Here is a 16300-nt window from a genome sequence, read left to right as displayed (position 1 = left end):
ATATCCCTCCAAGCCCTTCCTATTCATATACTCATCCAGATGCCTTTTAAATGTTGCAATTGTACCAGCCTCCACCACCTCATCTGGCAGCTCATTCCATACACGTACCATCCTCTGCGTGAAAAAGTTGTCCCTTAGATCTCTTTTATATCTTTCCCCTCTCCCCTAAAGCTATGCCCCCTAGTTCTGGACTCCCCCCACCCCAGGGAAAATACTTTGTCTATTTATCCTATCCATGCCCCTCAGGATTTTGTAAACCCCTCAGCCTCCGATGCTCCAGGGAAAACAGCCCAAGCCTATTCAACCTCTCCCTCTTGCTCAAATCCTCAATCCTGGCAACATCCAACATCCTTCCGATAGGAAGGAGACCAGAATTGCACGCAATATTCCAAAAGTAGCCTAACCAATGTCCTTTACAGCCATAACATGACCTCCCAACCTCTATACTCAATGCTCTGACCAACAAAGGAAAGCATACCAAATGCCACCTTCACTATGAGGTTATAAGATGTTCTTACAGAAATCAGTTGGTTTGCTACAATGTCTGTTTTCTAGTCTGAACTATATCTGAACTTAGAGGGCTCAATGCAGAATGTAAATACTGAAAGTGGAAATGTTTTACCTTGCATACAAACACATTAAAAGGAAATAAAAATGGTGTTATATTCATGTCCAGTTTCCAGCTGAATGTGAGTTCATTGTAATCTCAGTTTTAAATATTTCACTGTTATTGACAGCCATGGAAATATATAGCACTGGATATGGTAGCACACCCCAAGAAAAGAAATTCATGGAATGTCTGGACCCCACTAGGGAATAGGTAATTCTGGATTTGGTGACGAGACAGACTTGATTAGGAAGCTTAAGGTGAAGGAACTCTTCTAGGGCAGTGACCATAATATATTAGAATTCACCCTGCAGCTTGAGAGGGAGCAGCTTGAATAAGATGTGATGACATTAGAATTGATTAAAGACATAAGGAAGGAGCTGGCCAGAGTTGATTGGAAGGGGAGCCTGGTAGGGAAGATGGTGGAGCAGAAGGCATGAATTTCTGGGAGTAATTTGGGAGGCACAGCAGAAATTCATCCCAAGAAAGAAGAAACGTACATGGTGGCACAATGGTTAGCACTGCTGCCTCACAGTGCCAGAGACCCGGGTTCAATTCCCGCCACAGGCAACTGTCTGTGTGGAGTTTGCATATTCTCCCTGTGTCTGCATGGGTTTCCTCCGGGTGCTCCGGTTTCCTCTCACAGTCCAAAAGTGTGCAGGTTAGGTGAATTGGCCATACTAAATTGCCCCTAGTGTTAGGTGAAGGGGTAAATGTAGGGAAATGGGTCTGGGTGGGTTGCTCTTCAGAGGGTCGGTGTGGACTTGTTGAGCCGAAAGGCCTGTTTCCACACTGTAAGTAATCTAATCTTAAAAAAAAGGGAGAATGAGGCAACAAGGGAAGTCAAGGGACGGCATAAAAGCAAAAGACAAACCAAAAATGTGATGAGGATTAGTGGGAAACCAGAGGATTAGGAGCCTGTAAAAACCAGCAGAAGACAAATGAAAAAGCAAAAAGTTGGTGAAAATGAAATATGAGAGCAAGCTAGCTAGTAACATAGGAGAAAACTACTAGAGGTTTTTTTTAGAAATTTAAAAGGTAAAAGAGAAAAGAGTGGACATTGGGCTGCTGGAAAATGAGGCTGAAGAAGTAACAATGGCACAGGAACTGAATAGGTACTTTGAATCAATTTCACAGTGGAAGACACCAGCAGTACACCAGAACTTCAACAAGGTCAGGGGCAGAAGTGAGTGTCGTGGCTATCACTAAGGAGAAGGTTCTGGGGAAGCTGAAAAGTCTGAAAGTGAATAAGTCACCCAGACCGGGTGAAGTACACCCTAGAATATGAAGGGGATAGCTGAGGAGATTGAGAGGCATTTGTAGTGATCTTTCAGGGTCCCAGAGGACTAGAATGTCACTGGCTAACGTAAACTTCGTGTTTAAGAAGGGAGTGAGGCAGAATACTTGGAATTATAGGCTGGTTAATCTGATCTCAATAGCTGGTAAGATTTTAGGGTCACAAAATGTGGCTCTGTAAAAGCACAGCAGGTCAGGCAGCATCCAGGGACTAGAAGAGTTGACGTTTCGGGCATAAGCCCTTCATTAGGAATGTAGGAGCTCCCAAGGGGGCTGAGAGATAAATGGGAGTGGGGGTATGGCTAGGGGGAGGGTGGCTAGGGGGAAGGTAGCTAGGAAGATAATAGGTGGATGAAGGTAGGGGTTGATGTGATCGGTCAGAGAGGAGGGTGGAGTAGATAAGTGGGAAGGAAGATGGACAGGTAGGGCAGTTCAAGAGGGTGGTGTTGAGATGGAGGGTTGGGTCTGGGTAAGGTGGGGGGAAGGGAGATGAGGAAACCGGTGAAATCAACATTGATTCCGTGTGGCTGACCACTTCAACTCCCCTTCCCACTCCGCCAAGGGCATGCAAGTCCTGGGCCTCCTCCACTGCCAAATCCTAGCCGTCCCAAGCCTGGAGGAAGAATGCCTCATTTTCCACCTTGTGACCTTCCAACCACTCAGAATCAATGTCAATTTCACCAATTTCCTCATCTCACCTCCCCTCATCTTATCCCAGATCCATCCTTCCAACTCAGCTCCTCCCTCCAATCTGACCTATTACCATCAACCTCCACCTACATCCACCTTCCTAGCTACCTTCACTCCAGCCCTACCCCCTTCTATTTATCTCTCAGCCCCCTTGCCCCCCCCAACCCCCCAACACATTCCTGATGAAGGGCTTATGCATGAAATGCGACTCTCCTGCTCCTTGGATGCTGCCTGGCCTGCTATGCTTTTCCAGTACAACTCTAATCTTGACTCCCAGATTCCACATGAGTGACTAACAGTTACTGGGACAGTCCTAGATTTTAACTCACAGAGAAACAAAGCATTATTGTTATTCTAGGCATCTTTTTGGCTCTGAATCCACAATGGCAGATTGACATGTTGTGAAAGCCATGGTAATGCCAGGCATTATGCTTAACCCTTGTGAATATGTTAATGTCATAATATATTGTGTTTTGCTGGTTTCAGGAACTGTTACAACTAGAGGACAGACTTGGTACTGTGAACCGTGGAGCCATGCAGAATGTGATTGAGAGGTGTACCTTCCCACACAAATACAAGAAGGTGAGAATGGATCCTACAAAGAGCTACTTGAGTCATTCAACGTTTTTGTTGCACTACCTTCATTTATGATCACAGGAGAGATGTATGGAAAATTGAAAGACAAACAGTAGGGGTGTGCTGGTTACTCGATTGGGTTAAGGAATGTGATAATAATGAGATTGAATAGAAGGACAGAGTGATGGAGTGAATGTGAATGGAGTAGGGGTATGAGTCTGAAAGAATATGAGAGAGGATTTAAGTAGCAGTCTGGAGAAGAAAATAGAAGAAACATCTGAGAGATGGAAGAAACTTAGAAAGAAATAAAAGATGAGGACAGGATAAAGGTATGAGGAGACTTCAGGATCAGATGAGAAAGTAACAGTTCAGAGGGCTTCGTAGGAAATGAGGAACATTTGGTAGGTAGTTGCTAAAAGGACAGTGATGGGTAAAGAGTTAGAAATGGGTGGGGTGAATGTGAGCCATGGTGTTGGAATTAAAAGGTGTCTACCACTGTATAGCTGACTTTCTAATGTATAGCATATCAGGCTAATCTATGCAATTCAATTTCCTGTTAAATTGAAACCTTGATTTTGAAATCTTAAAATGCTTCACAGGTTTAAATGTACAATAAGTATTCATTGTGCTTCCTGTGCTAAAGGAGCACGTTGGATGGAATCTTGTACCTTGGTACCAGGTTGAAGGTTTGGAAGATCCTGAGGGAAGAGCCTTAGTGAATTTCTACAGTGCATCTTGTGGGTCGTACACTGCTGCTACTGAGCATCTGTGGTGAAGGGGGTTTAACTTGAAGGTGGTACCAATCAATAGGGCTCCTTTTTCCTGGATAGTGTCAAGCTTCTTAAGAGTTATTGGAGCTGCACTCATCCAGGCAGGTGGGGGGTATTCCATCACACTCCTGACTTGTGCCTTGTAGATGGTGGATGGGATGTGAAGAGTCAGGAAGTGAATTACTCACCGCAAGATTTTTAGCCTCTGATCTGATCTTGTAGCCACAGTGATTACACAGTTAGCCTAGTTTCTGGTCAATGGCCAGGATATTGATAGTGAATAATTCAATGATGGTAATGCCATTGATTGTTAAGGATGATGGCTACATTATTTCTTTTTGGAGATGGGCATTGTCTGATGCTTTTGGAATGTGAATGTTACTCACCACCTATCAGCCCATCTATCTATTTAGTGTCATACAGTCATAAAGAAGTACAGCATGGAAACAGACCCTTCGGTCCAATTCATCCATGCTGACTGGAATCCTAAACTAATCTAGTTCCATTTGCCAGCACTTGGCCCATATCTCTCTAAACTCTTCCTATTCATACACCCATCCAGATGCCTTTAAGTGCCTTCACCAATTCCTCTGGCAGCTCATTCCATACATACACCACCCTCAGTGAGAAAAAGTTGCCCCTTCGGATAGGAAGGAGACCAGAATTGCATCAATATTTCACAAGTGGACTAAGCAATGTCCTAGACAGCCACAGCGTGACCTCCCAACTCCTATACTCAATACTCTGACCAATAAAGGAAAGCATACCAAATGCCTTCTTCACTATCCTATCCACCTGTGACTCTACTTTCAAGGAATTATGAACCTGCACTCCAAGGTCTCTTTGTTCAGCAGTACTCCCCAGGACCTTACCATGAAGTGTATAAGTCCTGATCTGATTTGGAGGTACTCTGATTTGCTTTCCCAAAATGCAGCACCTCACATTTATCTAAATTAAACTCCATCTGCCACTCCCCAGCCCATTGGTCCATCTGATCAAGTTTCTGTTGTACTCTGAAGTAACCATCTTCACTATCCACTACACCTTCAATTTTGGTGTCATCTGCAAACTTACTAAGTATACTACCTATGTCCGCATCCAAATAATTTATATAAATGATCAAAAGCTGTGGACTCAGCAGCGATCGTTGTGGCACACCACTGGTCACAGGCCTCCAGTCTGAAAAACAACCCTCCAACACCACCCTCTGTCTTCTACCTTTGAACCAGTTCTGTATCCAAATGGCTAGTTCTCCCTGTATCCCATGAGATCTAACCTTGCTAACAAGTCTCCCATGAGGAACCTTGTTGAACAGCTTACTGAAATCCATATACATCACGTCTACCACTCTACCCTCATCAATCCTCTTTGTTACTTCTTCAAAAAACTTAATCAAGTTCACAAGATATGATTTCCCACACACAAAGCCATGCTGACCGTCTCTAATCAGTTCTTGCCTTATCAAATATGTGTACATCTGTCCCTCAGGATTCCCTCCAACATCCTGGGGTGGCACGGTGGCACAGTGGTTAGCACTGCTGCCTCACAGCGCCAGAGACCCGGGTTCAGTTCCCGCCTCAGGACTGAATGTGTGGAGTTTGCACATTCTCCCTGTGTCTGCGGGTGCTCCGGTTTCCTCCCACAGTCCAAAGATGTGCAGGTCAGGTGAATTGGCCATGCTAAATTGCCCGTAGTGTAGGTAAGGGGTAGATGTAGGGGTATGGGTGGGTTGCGCTTTGGCGGGGCGGTGTGGACTTGTTGGGCCGAAGGGCCTGTTTCCACACTGTAAGTAATATAATCTAATCTTGCTGATGTCAGGCTCACCAATCTATAGTTCCCTGGTTTTTCCTTACCACCTTTCGTAAATAGTGGCATCATGTTAGCCAACCTCCAGTCTTCCGGCACATCACATGTGACTATGGATGATACAAATATCTCAGCAAAGGGTCTAGCAATCACTTCCCTAGATTTCCACAGGGTCCTAGGGTCCACCTGATCAAATCCTGGGGATTTATCCACTTTTATGCATTTCAAGACATCTAGCACCACCTCCTCTGTAATATGGATATTTTTCAAGATGTCACATTCTGTATCTTCCATGTCTTTCTCCACTGTAAACACTGATGCAAAATATTCACTTAGTATCTCCCCATCTCCTGCAGCTCCAGACAAAGGCGGTCTTGCTGATCTTTGACGGGCCCTAATCTCTCCCTAGTTACCCTTTTGTCCTTAATGTATTTGTAAAAACCCTTTGGATTCTCCTTAACCCTATTTGCCAAAGCTACCTCATTTCCACTTTTTTCCCTCCTGATTTCCCTCTTAAGTATACTCCTACTGCCTTTATACTCTTCATTTGATCTCTCCTTTTTCTTAACCAGACCCTCAATTTCTTTAGTCATCCAGCATTCCCTACACCTACCAGCCTTTCCTTTCACCCTAACAGGAATATACTTTCTCTGAACTCTTGTTATCTCATTTCTGAAGGCTTCCCATTTTCCAGCCATCCCTTTACCTGAGAACGTCTGCACCATAGTGAGTTTTCGAAAGTTCTTGCCTAATACCATCAAAATCAGCCTTCCTCCAATTTAGAACTTCAACTTTTAGATCCAGTCTGTCCTTTTCCATCACTATTTTAAAACCAGTAGAATCATGGTCGCTGGCCCCAAAGTGCTCTCCCACTGACACCTCAGTCACCTGCCCTGCCTTATTTCCCAAGAGTAGGTCAAGTTTTACACCTTCTCTAGTAGGTACTTCCACATACTGAATCAGAAAATTTTCTTGTACACAAATCCCTCTCCATCTAAACCCTTAACACTTATGGCAGTCCCACTCTATGTTTGGAAAGTTAAAATCCCATACCATAACCACCCTATTATTCTTATAGATAACTGAGATCTCCTTAAAAATTTGTTTTTCAATTTCCCTCTGACCAATTGAGCGTCTATAATACAATTCCAGTATTATCCCTTTCTTATTTCTCAGTTCCACCCAAATAACTTCCCTGGATGTATTCCCAGGAATATCCTCCGAAAGTACAAGAGTAATGCTATCCCTTATCAAAAACACCACTCCCCCTCCTCTTCTGCCCTCCTTTCTATCCTTCCTATTTGTAGGTTGTTGCATTAAATAATCAGTCTGAAGGGGTTACTGTTCATTTTTCATTGGCACTCATTCTGCTGGTGTCAGTCAGTGACATTCTACAATTTGTGGAGGCGACAAGTAGTTCTAGTCTCTCCTTCAGAGGCAGCAGATGTATTTGTATTAGCTCCTTAAAGTCTTAGTAATTATGCTTTATGAATTACAACTGTACTAATTATTATCATAAAAAAGACAGATCTGCTCAGAAAGAGGCCATTCAACCGTTAATATGTGCGAAGTCAATAACCAATATAAAACTAGCTGACCATTCAAATCCCACCTTCCAGGAGCTGGCCTATAGCCTTACAGATTACAGCGTTTCAACTGTAGTTCCAGGTATCTTTAAAAGAAGTAGGTGGAAACATAGAAAAGTTAAAAGGTTCATTCATGCAATAAAACTTCTTTAAATCTAAGAACAGTGCCGCTCCTGTAGATATTGTATGATGGTGTATTCTCTGTCATTAACACTAGACAAGTCCATGACAAAGCAAAGAGAAAGGAGGATTAGTGACAGCAAACTGTCTCAAACAAACCTTACCCCCAGTACCATATCCTAGCAAATACCTCTAGGCACCAAAAATACCACATCGATGATCATAAGGTATTTCTTTGTTTTCCAGACATTTGCCATCTTGGAAAACATATAAATGGAAAGTATATTTACCTCTCTGAAAATGGTCATAGAGTCATAGTCATAGAGGTGTACAACATGGAAACAGACCTTTAGTTCAACTTGTCCATACTGACCAGATATCCTGAACTAATCTAGTCTCATTTGCCATCATTTGGCACATATCGCTCTAAACCCTTCCTATGTATATACCTATCCAGATGCCTTTCAAAAGTTGTAGTTGTATCAGCCTCTACCACTTCCTCTGGCAGCTCATTCCATATACACAACACTCTTTTCGTGAAAATGTTGCCCCAGAGGTCCCTTTGAAAACTTTCCCCTCTCAACCTAAACCCTAGTTCTGGACTCCCCCCACCCCAGGGAAAAGACCTTGTCTATTTACCCTATCCATGCCCCTCATGATTTTATAAACCTCTATGAGACCTTTGGTGATTTGCTTTTAGTTGATTGCTACAGAGTGTCCTCAATTTACTAGTTTCAGATATCAGTTATCAGCCCCTCAAACACTGCCAGTATCAAAAAATACCAAACAAGTGAGGATGCTGGAAATCAGTAACCCAAACAGAAATTGCTGAAAGAACTCAGATTGTGATACAATCAGTTCTGAAGACGTGTCACTGGACCCAAGACTCTGCTTTCTCTCCACAGGTGCTTTCCAACTGATTGAGTTTTTACAGCAATTTCTGTTTGTGCAGTCAGTATCATTTTTGCTTTAAATGTATTAGCAATTTGCTCATGATTATATGGCAGATACTGTTCCATGGTGACGAGTAATTCTATGTTATCAACCAACTTGGAATTGAATCAGGATACTAAAGATAAAAGGCATGAAGTTGCAATTAATTTAAAAATGGCAAAATATTCATCATTGTATTCCAGAGAAATAAGCAATTTACTCCATTGTATCAATGAACCCGTGGTTCTATTAATTATTATTCTTTCTGTAGAGAATGCAACAGAATCTCAAGGAGCTAAAAGAGGATGAGGAGGAAACAGACCTTGACGAGAAATGTACGATCTGTTTATGTATGCTGGAGGAGGGTGAAGATGTCCGGTAGGTTAAAAGTGAGAGAAATTGCAAAATGCTAACAGAGTCATAGAGTAATGCTGAAAATTGTGGCGTTTTACAAAAGTGATGGATGCACTGTCTTATAGAACCATGATTATTCTTACAGGGAACAAGAATCAGTGACGATCTGCAACATCATATGATTGGTGTAGGTTTTGTTACTTCTGTGAAGAATGCATATTATTGACAATGTCCAGCTGAGGCTTTCAAGAGGGCATTGGTTGATGAGACATTGACAAGGTGCAGTGGGTGGATAGGTGGCAGATGCCGTTCAATGCAGAGTAGTGTGAGATAATGCACTTTGGTCAGCAGAACACTGAAAGGCCTAATAAAATAAGGGGTTTAACTTTAAAGGAGGTACAGGAGCAGAGGGACCTGGGTGTGCGTGTGCGCAGGTCATTGAAGATGGCAAGATAGAAGGCAAGAGCATAGAGTTCTCAGCTTTATTATTACAAGCAGAGAGTAAAAGAGCAGGGAGGTGATGTTAAACTTGTACAAAACACTTGTCAGACCTCAGTTGGAGTATTCTGGACACCACATTTTAGGAAAGATGTGAATTAGGGTGTAGGTTTGCTCACTGAGCTGTAGGTTTGATATCCAGACGTTTCATTACCTGGCTAGGTAACATCATCAGTGGCGACCTCCAAGTGAAGCAAAGCTGTTGTCTCCTGCTTTCTATTTATATGTTTGTCCTGGATGGGGTTCCTGAGGTTTGTGGTGATGTTATTTCCTGTTTGTTTTCTGAGGGGTTGATAGATGGTATCCAGATCTATGTATTTGTTTATGGCGTTGTGGTTGGAGTGCCATAGTCTCACTAGCTGGAACTCCAACTTACAGACTGGCCAAAGAACTACACGCAAAGACTGAAATACCTAGTAGAAGAATCACAGCACTCCAGCCACTCCACCCAGGAATTCCCAAAAATCATCAAAAACACCAAAATAGAGGAAGACAAAACAATGATCTCATTCGACGTAACAGCACTGTTCACCTCCATCAACATCGACCTGGCAAAGGGAACACTCACCACACATTTAGAACAGACCATCACACACTCCCCAACCACCATCAATCACATTACCAACGAAAACATCATGAAGCTAGTGGACCTGTGCCTCACTACCCACTTCACCTTCAACAGCATAGTCTACAAACAAACCAACAGCACACCCATGGGACCTCGGCTATCAGGATTCATAGCAGAAGCTGTAATGCGAAGACTAGAACAAACAGCCCTACCAACCATCAAACCAAATATCTGGGTCTGCTACATAGATGACACCTTTGTCATCACAAAACGAAACAAGATAGAAGAGACATTTAACATCATCTACAACACCCTCACAGGCATAAAGTTCACCAAGGAGGAAGAAACCGACAACAAACTCGGATTCCTGGACGTCACAGTCGAAAGAAAGGACAATGGAGAACTACAAACCTGCGTATACAGAAAATCGACAAACACTGACCAAATACTTAACTACACCAGCAATCTTCCCAACACACACAAACAAAGCTGTATCAGAACACTATTCCAATGAGCCACCACAAACTGCAGCACAGATGAACTTTGGAAAACAGAGCAGAACCACCTTTACAACATATTCAAGAAGAACAAATACTCAAAAAATACAGTCCACAGATTCCTCAGGAACAAACCATGATAAGCAGACCAAATACAGCCAGAAACCCTAACGACCTTACCATACATCAAAGAAGTCTCAGAAATGACAGCTAGACTACTAAGACCCCTCAGAATCCTAGTAGCATACAAACCCACCAACACTCTCAAACAAAAACTAACAAACTCAAAAGACCCATTCACCCATGGACAAAACCAATGTCATCTACAAAGTTCCATGCAAGGACTGCCACAAACACTACGTAGGACAGACAGAAAGTTAGCCACCAGGATACACGAAAACCAGCTAGCCACAAAAAGACACGACCCCCTCTCCCTCATAGCCCTACACACGGATGAAAAAAACCACCATTTCGACTGGGACAACACATTTATCCTGGGACAGGCTAAGCAAAGACATGCCAGAGAATTCCTCAAGGTCTGGCACTCCAATCACAATGCCATAAACAAACCCATAGATCTAGATACCATCTATCAACCTCTCAGAAAACTAACAGGAAGTGACATCACCACAATCCCCAGGAACCCCATCCAGGAGAAAGATATAAATAGAAAGCAGGAGACAACAGCTTCGCTTCACTTGGAGGTCGCCACTGATGATGTTACCTAGTCAGGTAATGAAACATCTGGATATCAAACTTACAGCTCAGTGAGCAAACCTACACCATAAACCTCAACCTGAGCTAGAAACCTTCACAAACCTTGTAAAGATGTGAATGCATTGGAGAGAGTGCAGAAGCAATTTACAACAATCTGTCCAGGAACGAGAAACTTCAACCATGAGGGCATATTGAAGAAGTTGGAAATGTTCTCCTTAGAGAGGAGAAGGCTGACAGGTGATTTGAAGTTTTCAAGATCATGAGTGGGCTGGAAAATATAGATATAAGTTCTCAGTTGTAAAAGGAAAAAGAACAAGAGGGCATAGGTTTAAAGTGATGTGAAAATGAGGCAAGAATGATGGGGAGAAAAAAAACTCATTAACATAGTGAGTAGTTAGGGTATGAAATGTACTGGAATTATGGTGGAGGTTCAATCGATGCATTCAAGTGGACTTTGGATGACTATTTACATACAATAATATACAGAGATTTGGGGAAAGGGCAAGAGATTGGCACTAGTTAATAGAACCAGTGCAGACATGATGGGTTGAATGGCCTCCTGTGATTCTGTCTGGATAAAGGATAATTTTCAAGCTGTTTCCAAGGAGAGGAGTATTGATAATCAATGCTTAGGGATTTCAGACTTAGCAAGGAAGTTAAAGGGATATGACATTATTTATTTAACCTTAAAGGTTGTGATGATCTGGAGAAGAAGTCAGAAATGGCAGTGGAAGCAATAATTTTAAAAAGGGAACCATTTGTCAGGGAATGGGAAGCACAAAATAGCTCTCTGGAAGATGAATAGATGATCTTATTTGAATCATTGTTCTCGATTCCATAAGATGAATGAACAGAAGTAGGCCTTTTAGTCCATGAGTCATTTAATGAGGTCATGGCTGATCTCATAATCATCAACTCCAATTTCCTGCCTTTTTTTTGAGCACTCCAAATCTGGACTCTTTTTTAGATTATTTTCCTCAGTCTTTAAAATTACATAATGTTTGGATTCAAATCTGCAAACCAAACTACTAATCTGGAAACTGTTTGGAACCGAAGTTCGAATGTGATACAAACTGAACTCTGAACCCAAACTCCATCTGAGATCTGTATTTGAATCTCTGTTCAGGCTGATGAAAGATTGATAAGTTGGAACTTGTTCAAATTTTAAACATGAAGAACTTTGAGATTAGCCAATTCTCAATTATGAAGGGGATTTAAAATATGATCGAAAACAAATTTGCACTGAAGGTGATTTCAAAATTCACACCAGATTTAAACATAAATTAGAAGTGAGATGAGAATGCAGCTAAAATAGATATCAATATGATCAAATAGTGGAAGAAAACGTAAGCAACAATCTTAAAATATTGTGAGATCAGACAGAACATAGGGAGTCCATCATGTCAATGCTGACTCTTTGAAAGCATTATTTGATTACTCCTACACCCTAACTCTTTCCTCATGGCACCCAAATGTTTCCATTCTCAAGGGATTTATCAATCCCTTTTTGTAAATTATTAGTAAATCTGCTACCATGAACCTTAGAGGAACAGCATTCCACACTGGAGCAAATTACTGTTCTAAAACAAGTTCAACACATCCTTCTACTCATTCTTTTGCTAATTCCTTGAAGCTGTATCCTGGCCATCCTTTCAATGAAAAAAGCTTCTTTTCACATACCCTGTCAAATTCTGAACAGCTCTATGGAGAAACAATAAATGGCATGATCTTGCTCCCATAATGTAATGTCCTTATGAAGAATTTTGGGTGATTAAGCAGGGAATAGACTATTCAGATTTCGCAATGAAGACTTCATACATGGCCAAAGTATGGCAGTATACTTCAGAAGATGAAGAACTGCATGAAGACAATTAAAAGGTATAAATCAAACAATAACGAGAATGTTTCGTGTGTAGGTCACATATTACGGATGGTAACTTGCTGAGCAGTTAATAGTTTGTTTTGTGTTTTGTTCAGGCGGCTTCCCTGTATGCACCTCTTTCACCGAGTCTGTGTCGACCAATGGCTGGCTACCAGTAAGAAGTGCCCGATCTGCCGAGTAGACATTGAAGCACAGCTCTTACCAGACAGCTGATTGAGCAAATGCTCGCAACAGAATTCCACATGAGCAGGAAACACCTTTATCCCACAACATGCCAAGGGGTGGGGAGTTCAGCCTTGTAACCACGCATTGCCTTTTGAGTATTCTATTTTTGAAACTGCAAAATCTGAATCAAACAGTGGTGGCCTTGTGTTAAATGAGGGCTTTAGTCACTTTAGAATAGGGCATGATTGACATAGCCATTTGGACCACTGAACTGTGGGAGCTGGTTCTCCCAGAGGATAGTGGGATTTATCATTCGTATTAGAATTTTTTCTATAATCATTAATGGGCAAGCATATTTTAACTTAAGTTATTCATAAACTTCCAATGTTGCAAATGAGATAGTTGCACACTTGTCAGTTTCTTGCTTATGCTTTGGTAATGTGTATCAGAGGCAATCCCGGAATCAACCATTGTACTTTTCTTGCTAAGACTTCCCAAAATTCTATCTTAATGCTTTCATAAACTGAGATCTTGAACGTTACTTACATTGTGAAGACAAAACCTGAAGGTAGATTTCAATTTTACAAACCTATAAATTGAACGAAATACTTTTTTCTCCAGAGCAATGGATTCTGTCATCTCCCAAATAAAGTAGCTAATTCTGTGTTCAGTAACATTGTTAGAAAGAGTTTGTTAGGAAATGGATTGTGCTTTATAAGAATAAGCAGAAATAAAATGTTGCATAGCATGGGATGTGCTGGATCCTGGAGCTGTAGGTAGTATTTAGTCATCAAAATGTAACATAACTTGTAGGATTCAAAGGATAATCTTTGTTTTACACTGGGGATGTACAGAGGATACAAGGCCCTCAGCAGAATCTTTTGTCAGGAGAATTAAGTGGGTTTCTGGTAGAGTCAATGATAAATTTAATTCTAAATTGTGAAGGATCATCACCTGATTTCATGATTTAAACTTTTGTTTGTTTACACTGCAGTGGGATGCCTTGAGACATTTTAAAATGTTAAAGGTACGAGACAAATGTAGATTGTTGGTGCTGTTGAAATGCCTTTTCTTCTTCATTTGCAAATATACCAAAAGGCCTAGTGGTCTTATCACTATACTATTAATCCAGAGACTCTGGTAATGTCTGGGGATCTGGATTTGAATCCTGCAAGGGGCAGAAAGTGGAATTTGAATTGGAATCTAGAACTGAGAATCTAATGATTACCTTAAAACCACTGGTGATTATGTAGAAATCTATCTGGTTCACTAATGTTCTTTAGGGGAGGAATCTGCCATCCTACGTAACTCCAGACCCAGAGCAATGTGGTTGACTCTAACTGCCCTCTGGGCAATTAAGGATGGGTAATAAATCCTGGCCTGGCCAGTGACACCCCATTCTGTGATCTGATCAAACCTGTTGTTTCTCTTTGCAAATTGGCTGATCTTATAGCATTTTCCATTCTTTTTTGGTGTGCAGAATGTGTCCGAAGACTTCAGTGTTAATTAAGACAGTTCCCTTATTAAGACTGTGTACCTGTGATAATCAGTGCACCGAGAAATTTCATCTTTTCTTCATCTATGCCACCCATCCTCGTTCACTGATCTTTCTGAGTCTCTTTTACTCACTGCCTATTATCTTCCACCTTGCGTTCTCCTTTTATTTTATTGGATTAAAAGACAAAACCTCAAGGATAATAATATCTGGATTATAAAATTCCAGATATTCCCTAAACTGTTAGTGATGTAGAACTTAACAAAATCCATAGCCAGGAAAAGGAGTTATGCATGACCCAAACTCTAAGTTGTAAAACAGCAAGGCAGGGTCAGGTAACACAATTAGTTTTAGTACATCTCCTTTGCAAACAACTTTGCCACAACTCAGTAAAATACTCTGCTCACTTTTAAACAAAATGTACTAATCATTGTGATGCTTGTGCAGTCAAGATTGTGTGTTTTCTGCTTGAAAGGATAATAGTGGAGAAGGGACTTTTGTCCCTTTATAGTGAAGGCCTTTGATTATTCCGTGTTAAGAATCCAGGATTTCTGCTGGGGTTCCAGGAAATTGCGTTCGAGAATTTGATCTCAATTTCTGAACAAACTGAAAATCTGTGACTTCAACCAAACTTTCTGTCTCTCTCCTAAGTATTAATATTCATGTCCCAATCTATATCATTCTGCTTCCACATCTCTCATACTTATTACTTCAGTTTATTGCTATCAATTCATCTGTTTTGTTCTAAGTAATAACATGCATTCAGTTAGATAGCCTTTAGTTTTGTCCTTTTATTATTTTTGTAACATCTATTGATTTATTCTTAGAAATCGCCTCTCTATCCCTTCCTGTCATATTAGATTGATCATTTCCTATTTCAATACCTTTCTCTCTTACCTTATCTCTACTCTTGACTATGTTTTCCCAAATTTGATCCCTTGCCCTCCCTATTTAGTTTAATGTTCTCCCTACATCCCTAGTCATGAGGCTCACTAGGGCACTGGCTGCAGCATGGTTCAGAGATAGCCTGTCTTGACAGTACAGATCCCATTTTTCCCAGTTCGAGTGACAGTGCCCCATGAACTGAAATCCGCTTTTCCCAGACCGGTCTTTGAGCTATACATTAATTTCTCTAATCCTATTTCCTCTATGCCAATTTGCTTATGGCTCAGATAATAATGGTTTGCTTTTGCTCCTGTATTTTATAGTTTTATAATCCAGATATTATTATCCTTGAGGTTTTGCCTTTTAATCCAATAAAATAAAAGGAGAACGCAAGGTGGAAGATAATAGGCAGTGAGTAAAAGAGACTCAGAAAGATCAGTGAACGAGGATGGGTGGCATAGATGAAGAAAAGATGAAATTTCTCGGTGCACTGATTATCACAGGTACACAGTCTTAATAAGGGAACTGTCTTAACTAACACTGAAGTCTTCGGACACATTCTGCACACCAAAAAAGAATGGAAAATGCTATAAGATCAGCCAATTTGCAAAGAGAAACAACAGGTTTGATCAGATGATAGACTAGAATTGAAAATTGAAATATTTGATGTATTTCTTTCTGATTCTTAACATTTGAAATCTGTTACTTGAAATATTGCGCCAATTCTCGTGCTTGACTTGCTGTGCTGACTGAGATCACCACTGATCATGACTTCTTGGCTACACCTTGATCAGAAAGCTTCTCTGGAAAGAAGCTGACTCGGCAGATTGACAGAACAACAAATTCTCTCTTTCT

General features: G+C 41.1%; 1 protein-coding gene across 1 annotated transcript in view; it reads left to right on the top strand.

Moving 5' to 3' along the window:
• Positions 1–14550, top strand: part of ark2ca (arkadia (RNF111) C-terminal like ring finger ubiquitin ligase 2Ca) — a 34819-nt gene extending 20269 nt beyond the window's left edge. The window contains exons 6-8 of the mRNA XM_072575071.1: positions 3080–3175; positions 8656–8762; positions 12996–14550. Of these exons, the coding sequence (XP_072431172.1) occupies positions 3080–3175; positions 8656–8762; positions 12996–13113 (321 nt within the window). The 3' untranslated portion in view covers positions 13114–14550. The remainder of the gene's footprint in view (positions 1–3079; positions 3176–8655; positions 8763–12995) is intronic.
• Positions 14551–16300: the final 1750 nt, after the last annotated feature.

The sequence above is a fragment of the Chiloscyllium punctatum genome, chromosome 1, assembly GCF_047496795.1.
Source record: "Chiloscyllium punctatum isolate Juve2018m chromosome 1, sChiPun1.3, whole genome shotgun sequence".
Lineage (NCBI taxonomy): Eukaryota > Metazoa > Chordata > Chondrichthyes > Orectolobiformes > Hemiscylliidae > Chiloscyllium > Chiloscyllium punctatum.
The sequence above is the reverse complement of the archived record's forward strand: the minus strand, read 5'-3'. Positions and strand labels throughout refer to the sequence as shown.